General features: G+C 42.2%; 1 protein-coding gene across 2 annotated transcripts in view; it reads left to right on the forward strand.

The window, feature by feature from the left end:
- svild (supervillin d) overlaps window positions 1-6,645 on the forward strand; it is a 116,362-nt gene extending 109,717 nt beyond the window's left edge. For both annotated transcript variants that reach the window (XM_029712702.1, XM_029712710.1), the window contains exons 24-30: window positions 996-1,203; window positions 1,455-1,588; window positions 3,691-3,846; window positions 4,000-4,143; window positions 4,445-4,557; window positions 4,929-5,084; window positions 6,197-6,645. In XM_029712702.1, the coding sequence (XP_029568562.1) occupies window positions 996-1,203; window positions 1,455-1,588; window positions 3,691-3,846; window positions 4,000-4,143; window positions 4,445-4,557; window positions 4,929-5,084; window positions 6,197-6,283 (998 nt within the window). In that variant the 3' untranslated portion in view covers window positions 6,284-6,645. The remainder of the gene's footprint in view (window positions 1-995; window positions 1,204-1,454; window positions 1,589-3,690; window positions 3,847-3,999; window positions 4,144-4,444; window positions 4,558-4,928; window positions 5,085-6,196) is intronic.
- The last annotated feature ends 1,341 nt before the right edge of the window (window positions 6,646-7,986 follow it).

Genomic DNA, 7,986 nt, shown 5'->3' on the forward strand with positions numbered 1-7,986 from the left:
TCAGTCTGGAAGTTGAAACTTGGTCGCTAATGGTTCTTCCAAATGGACAATGACCCCAAGCACAGTTCCAAAGTTGTGGCTAAATGGCTTAAGGATAACAAAGTCAAGGTGTTGGAGTGGCCATCACAAAGCCCTGACCTCAATCCCATAGAAAATGTGTGGGCTGAACTGAAAAAGCGTGTGCGAGCAAGGAGGCATTCAAATCTGTCAGGAGGAATGGGCCAAAATTCACCCAACTTATTGTGGGAAGCTTGTGGAAGGGTTACCGGACACGTTTGACCCAAATTAAACAATTTAAAGGCAATGCTACCAGATACTAATTGAGTGTATGTAAACTTCTGACCCACTGGGAATGTGATGAAAGAAATAAAAGCTGAAATAAATCATTCTCTCTACTATTACTCTGACATTTCACATTCTTAACATAAAGTGGTGATCCTAACTGACCTAAGACAGGGAATTTTTACTAGGATTAAATGTCAGGAATTGTGAAACTGAGTTTAATTGTAATTGGCTAAGCTCTGTGTAAACTTCCGACTTGATCTGTATAGACCCAATATAAGCTATATCTCAATCGTTTAAACATTTTCTGGTGCTTCTAAATGTTATATTGTGCTCTTAACTTTTATAAATTGGGAGTACCAGTGCTACTAATTATATTTTGTTATTTAGAGCACAGGGTATATGTTTCACAGGAGCACTTACTACTATTAATAATAGTAATGTATTACATTTATACTGTCTATACAATATATAGCACACTTTTCATTACTGCAAAGGTAATCTCGTAGGCTCTTTTCAAACCAAAATCTGAATGAGGGATATGGCTAGTAGCTGGGCGATCACTTATTTATTATTCACTTACCACTTCTAGAACGGATGCCTTCAGCGGCATTAAAACATAGTGCCTGTGTTTACCACACGTTGTCTGTCTGTTTTGTGCCACTGAGCTTGTGTGCGTCTACTTGAATTTGTCCGCGTGTCTCCCTGTCCAGGCGGCTGGCATCTGTATTGCGTGCGCGGGGAAGCCCCCGTGGAGGCTTCCCTGGTGGAGGTGGAGTGTTGCTGTGCTAGCCTGCGTTCCCGTGCCAGCCTGGTTCTGCTGGAGGCCCACCAGGGACAGCTCTACCTGTGGCACGGATGTAAGTCCCACGCCAGCGCCAGGGAGGTGGGCGCCAGGGCTGTGGAAATGCTCAAGCAGAGGTGAGTATCCTATACAGTTTGTTTATCGGAGAGTTTGCAGTCTGCTTTATTTTAACGTAGCGACTTTTCAGCTCTGACCAACAGTAAAGCAAATACATTCGTTTTTTAGGCTGTGACTAGTTTAGGCTCTGACTAGTTTGGTGTGTCATTCGTTTAGTTTATGTACACAAGTTAATGTGTTTGTTTGTTAACGTGTGGTTGTGTGTGTGTGTGCGCACACTTGTGTGTCTGCTTACGTGTGTGTCTACCAGGCATCCTTCTGAGCTGGGCCTGAACAGTAACAGCAGTCTGAAGGTGGAGGAGGTAGAGGAAGGCACGGAGCCAGTTGGGTTCAGTAATGCTCTGGGACAGCAGGACAGGAAGGCATATGACTGCATGCTCCAAGGTACCGTACCGCTTCTTACAGTAACATATTCACACTCCTTATCGTATCACATTCTGACGATACTGTAATTCACATCTTACCGTAACATACAGATTCCTTACCGTAACAGAGGCTCCAATACTGTAACATACAGTGCATTCAGACCCCTTGACATTTTCCACATTTAGTTACGTTACAGCCTTATTCTAAAATGGATTTAAAAAAAAAATCCTCATCAATCTACACACAATACCACATAATGACAAAGCAAAAACAGGTTTCCTTTTAAAACAAAAAAATGAAATATTACATTTACATAAGTATTCAGTCCTTTTACTCAGTACTTTGTTGATGCACCTTTGGCAGCCTCAAGTCTTCTTGGGTATGACGCTACAAGCCTGGCCCACCTTTCTCCCATTCTTCTCTGCAGATCCTCTCAAGCTCTGTCAATGAATGGGAAGTGTCGCTGCACAGCTATTTTCAGGTCTCGCCAGAGATGTTCGATCGGGTTCAAGTCCGGGCTCTGGCTGGGCCTCTCGAGGACATTGAGACTTGTCCCGAAGCCACTCCTGCATTGTCTTGGCTGTGTGCTTAGGGTCATCGTCCTGTTGAAAGGTGAATCTTCGCCCCAGTCTGAGGTACTGAGCGTTCTGGAGCAGGTTTTCACCAAGGATCTCTCTGTACTTTGATCCGTTCATTTTCCCCTCGATCCTGACTATTCTCCCAGTCCCTGCTGCTGAAAACCATCCCCACAGCATGATGCTGCCACCACCATGCTTCACCGTAGGGATGGTGCCAGGTTTCCTCCAGACGTGACGCTTGGCATTCAGGCCAAAGAGTTCAATCTTGGTTTCATCAGACCAGAGGATCTTGTATCTCATGGTCTGAGAGTACTTTAGGTGCCTTTTGGCAAACTCCAAGCAGGATGTCATGTGCCTTTTGCTGAGGAGTGGCATCCATCTGGCCACTTTACCATAAAGGCCTGATTGGTGGAGTGCCGCAGAGATGGTTGTCCTTCTGGAAGTTTCTCCCATCTCCAATGTGGAACTCTGGAGCTCTGTCAGAGTGACCATTGTGTTCTTGGTCACCTCCCTGACCAAGGGACTTCTCCCCCAATTGCTCAGTTTGGCCAGGTGGCCATTTAAGAATGATGGAGGCCACTGTGTTCTTGGGGACCTTCAATGCTGCAGAACGTTTTTGTTACCCTTCCCCAGATCTGTGCCTCGACACAATCCTGTCTCGAAGTTCTACAGACAATTAATTTGACCTCATGGCTAAGTCTTTGCTCTGACATGCACTGTCAACTGTGGGACCTTATATAGACAGGTGTGTGCCTTTCCAAATCATGGCCAATCAATTGAATTTACCACAGGTGGACTCCAAGTTGTAGAAACATCTCAAGGATGATCAATGGAAACAGGAGGCACCTAAACTCAATTTTGAGTCTCATAGCAAAGGGTCTCAATACTTATGTAAGAAAGGTATTTCTGTTTTTTATTTTGAATACATTTGCACAAAAAACTAAAAGCCTGTTTTGCTTTGTCATTATGGGCTATTGTGTGTAGATTGAACAGGACAAAAATGTATTTAATCAATTTTAGAGTAAAGCTGTAACGTAACAAAAATGTTGAGAAAGTCAATGGGTCGGAATACTTTCCGAATGTACTGCACAGGCTCCTTACCGTAACATACAGACTCCAATACCATAACATAAACTGACTCCTTACCGCAACACATTCTTACTGTACCGTAAAGTATACGCCTTATTATAACATACACTCCCCGGACGGTAACGCACTCTTTATCGTAACTCACACTCTCCGTACCATAACACACTCCGTTAGTGTAACACACAGTTTCTACGTAACACACACCCATGCCGTAACATTTCCTGCTTACCGTAACATGCCCTCCTTACCGTAATGCACATTCCTTAGTGTAACACACTCCTTACTCTGACACACACTAAACTGACTATATGTATTCACTATGTCGCTTTGGATATTAGCATCTGCCAGATAATTATATGTCGCTATTGTCATGCACTAGCTACACATCCAGCTTACCTCAGTCACCTGTGTTGTGGTGGTTGTTTTTCACCTGTGTGGTGTTGTTTGGTCCAGATCCAGGGAAGTACAACTTCACCCCGCGTCTGTTCTGTCTGAGCGCCAGCTCGGGGGTATTTGAAGGGGAGGAACTGCTGAGCCCGGCCCGTGTGACTGGGGCCGTCATGGCCATGCCCTTCCTCCAGGAGAATCTATACTCTGTGCCACAGCCAGGTACAGACCCCAGACGGATAGCTCTATCTCTCGCGCTCTTCTTTCTCATTCTGTTTCTGTCCACGATATTTCATGCATGCATACGCCCTCCCTCCTTTCTACGCCTGTCTTTCATTTAACTCCCTCCACCTCCCTCATCCTCTCTCCCTCTAGCCCTCTTCATGCTAGATAACCGTATGGAGGTGTACCTGTGGCAGGGCCGGCAGCCCGACGACGGAGAGTGTACAGGCTCAGCCAAGATCCGCTGGGAGAACCAGAAGAAGTGTGCCATGGAGACGGTGCTGCAGTACTGCAAAGGTCAGTCAGAGGTCACGAGAGCGAGGGAAGACGTTGACGGAGAGGTGAACAGAAGTCTAAGAGAAAGGAAAAGGAGAGAGTTAAATCTAATGTATTATGACCATTATTAGATGTATTAGTTTCAGCAGAGGCTATATTGACACGGTGCTGTTTGTTTAGGTTTTGTGTATTCATATGTTTAAGTAGATGTGGTGAATATGATGTAGTAGTTGACGTTACTATTGATAATGTTGTGCTGTATGTATGTGAGGGTTGTGGTAGTTGACGTTACTATTGATAATGTTGTGCTGTCGTATTTCAGAGAAGAACTCTCGCCGCCCCCCTCAGGCCTACCTGGTCCTAGCGGGCTCTGAACCGCTGACCTTCACCAACATCTTCCCCTACTGGGAGAGAGATCCCAACATCACCACCCAGGCAAGAGACTGACTGCCCTACTCCCCTGCTAATACGAGATTACCCTTCCAGTCAGCAATAAAGTAGTTGATCGTGAGAGACTTAACACAAATATCTTTGTGTTAAGGGGGGGGTGGGAATCTTCCTGTGTGGTGGATTAATGTTACACTGGTAACCTGCAAAGTGATTGTATCAACAACAAAAAATGTCATATACCTCCATGTTTGCCATACAGTGCTTATTATACAGCCCAAATTGTAAACACAGTTGTACTTTGACAGGGGAGGGGTTCGGTTGGTGCCTTCCCCTCATGTAGCATGTTGTGTATTTGCTTTGAAGTCTGAGTATGATACGCTGTTGCTGATATCTTGTGTGTGTGAACGTGTGTGTAGGCGGAGGGGGCACGCAACAAGGTGACCCTGGTGCAGGACGCCCTGAACTGGCTGAGTAAGAACCAATACTCTGTGGAGGAGCTGACGGCCAAGCCTCTACCAGAAGGAGTGGACCCCCTTCGCCTGGAGATCTACCTTTCAGACCAGGACTTCCAGGTACGGGGACTTACTGGAACCATACTGGGGCTAGGTGGAACTGAAACTATTTAGCTGAATGTGAAAGTTGAATTGATATATTAAAAAAATTAAATCTTTAATTGACACATTTACAACATTAAAAGACGATATGCACAACAATCCAACAGGGCGTAAAAGAACACAAAAAAAATCTAAAAGGAAAGACATTATTTATACTTAGATTAACAGTACATATGGCTTTACAATTGGAGCAAGGTTTTATTGTTTTGAAATATTGGTTAATATAACACATACTGTTGTATTGATACATTTTGAGAGTGAACGTGATTGAGGTAGCCGAGTGGTTATACTCTGCACTGAGTGAACAAAAAATTAAGCACACCTGCTCTTTCCATGACATACTGTAGACTGACCAGGTGAAAGCTATGATCCCTTATTGATGTTACTTGTTAAATCCACTTCAATCAGTGTAGATGAAGGGGAGGAGACAGGTTAAAGAGAGATTTTTATGCCTTGAAACAATTGCGATATGGATTGTGTATGTGTGCCATTCAGAGGGTGAATGGGCAAGACAAAACATTTAAGCGTCATTGAATGGGGTATGGTGCCAGGTGCACCGGTTTGTGTCAAGAACTGCAACGCTGCTGGGTTTTTCACACTTCCCAATGTGTATCAAGAATGGTCCACCACCCAGCCAATTTGACACAACTGCGGGAAGCATTTGAGTCAACATGGGCCAGCATCCCTGTGGAACGCTTTCGACACCTTGTAGAGTCCATGCTTCGATGAATTGAGGCTGTTCCGTTTAAAAATCAAATTTACATTTTTTAATCTATGAATAAATGATCTATAGGGAATCTGTTTTTACTTACATTTAACTACATACACACATCAATCTCGAACGTGCACGTTGTCATCCGTGTATAATTTGTCATAATTCGGAGTGCACTCCATGACTCGAGGGCTATTTAGAGAACCCAATAGGGTTGTTAGCGAAAATGACATCCATTTATTCATATTACCGGAGTGCTTTGTCTGTTACCGAGGAAGAAATAAACTCCTGCGACATAATGGTAATGAATATGACTGCTATCACACTTATTCTATTTTCCTATGAATGTCTGTTACAGAGGGTCTTGGAGATGACTCGCACTGAATTCAACGCCCTGCCAAACTGGAAACAGAAGAACCTGAAGAAAAGCAAGGGCCTTTTTTAAAAAGTTTTCCTTTTTTTTTTGTAAACAAACCAAAAAACAAGAGATTTTTTTTTTTTTTTTTAAGTCCATATGGCACCTTTTTCATACTGCTTTGTATTCTGGGGGAAATCGTGTTTTTTTTTTTTTTTCATGTAAACCGAAAGAACAAAACACATGTACAAACTTGTATCTGTTTTAAAACGATAACCTCTTTTTACAAATGCCAATTTTATAGACCTTTCCTACAAAGCAATATATTGTAGCCAAATATATACAGTATATGCAAGTGTTACCTTTTGGCAGCGAGGTTATTGTTCATTATAGTGAACTATATATGCCCCTGAATTATAAATATGTATTATAAATGTCTGTTCCTACATGTGTACTCTAGCATTGTCAATTCTGTCAAGAGTGGGAGATGGTCTTTGTGTCTGTGTTGAATGGCTGTGATCAACAAAAACACTCGAGGGTCATTCATACCCTTAACCATCACCTAAAAGTTGCCACCAGTTTTAAGAGAAGAAATACTCATTAGCCATTCTAAGTTAGAGGAAACCTGCAGTTGCTACATACATCATTTTTTTTATATATATACCCATTGATTCATTAAGACTATAATTTACGAATGCCTCATTAGCTTTGTTCAACTGTCATACCCCATTACAACCTAAAATATAAGCTTGTTTTACCTAATGTTTGTAAACAACATAAATGTCAACAAACACTGTATAGCCTCAAACCATGGTTTAAACTATAGTTTTGATATCATGGTCCATAGCTTTGTCTATGAATTTAAGAGTGGTTACATTTCTCCAGCCCCATCCCTCAGCTTTTTACCAAAACACTAGTGGGGTGCCTCCTTTGAACCTTTAACAATTTGCAGTTGAAACGATAAGTCTCTTTGGGGTGGTTTCTCCAACAGATCAAGCCTAATCCTGGACTAAAAAGCATTTAATGGAGATTCTCCATTGAGAGAGATTTTTAGTCCAGGACGAGGCTTAATCTGTGTCCGGGAAACTGCCCCTTGAACTTTCAGGTCTCTCTTGCAAAAGTGATTTTATCTCATTGAGACTAACCCGTATAATTAAAGATGAAATGAAAAATTGGTTAATACTATTGGCTCTAAAAATAAAATAAAAAACGGGTGCTAGATTTTTTGTGGGGTTTTAAGTATTATGAATACAGTACACCCTAAGAGCTGGTTTCCTGGACAGAGAATAAGCCTAGTTCTGTACTAAAAAGCTCTTTCAATTGAGAATCTCCCTTGAATGATTTTTGGTCCAGCACAACGGTTAATCTCTGTCAGGGAAACTGGACCCAAATCTTTGCAGCGACAGCATGTGTTTGCCAATGGTGGGACTTCTTCTCAAGGACCAAACCTCTGACTGTATTGTACCTCTTCACTATGAATTTCTTGGAGTGTGTGTTGGATGAGTAAGAGTTACAGTGCCTAGTGAAAGTCTACGAACCCTTGCACAGTTCTCATTTTACGGCCTAAAACTTAAATCCCCCAAAAATATTCAATAAGTATTTTTTCTCACTGATCTATCTACACAATATACTCCCCCATTTTCCTAGAAATATTTAATTAGAAGTTTTCCAATTTTTTAAAAATGTTTTATTCACACCTCTTGCTGTGGCACATCTAAATACGTTTAGTTGCAAATTATCTTCATACAAAATCACACTTGTTGAATGAGGTCCATGCAAAAGTTGTGGTTTTC

Source organism: Salmo trutta, chromosome 2, assembly GCF_901001165.1.
Source record: "Salmo trutta chromosome 2, fSalTru1.1, whole genome shotgun sequence".
NCBI classification, from domain to species: domain Eukaryota; kingdom Metazoa; phylum Chordata; class Actinopteri; order Salmoniformes; family Salmonidae; genus Salmo; species Salmo trutta.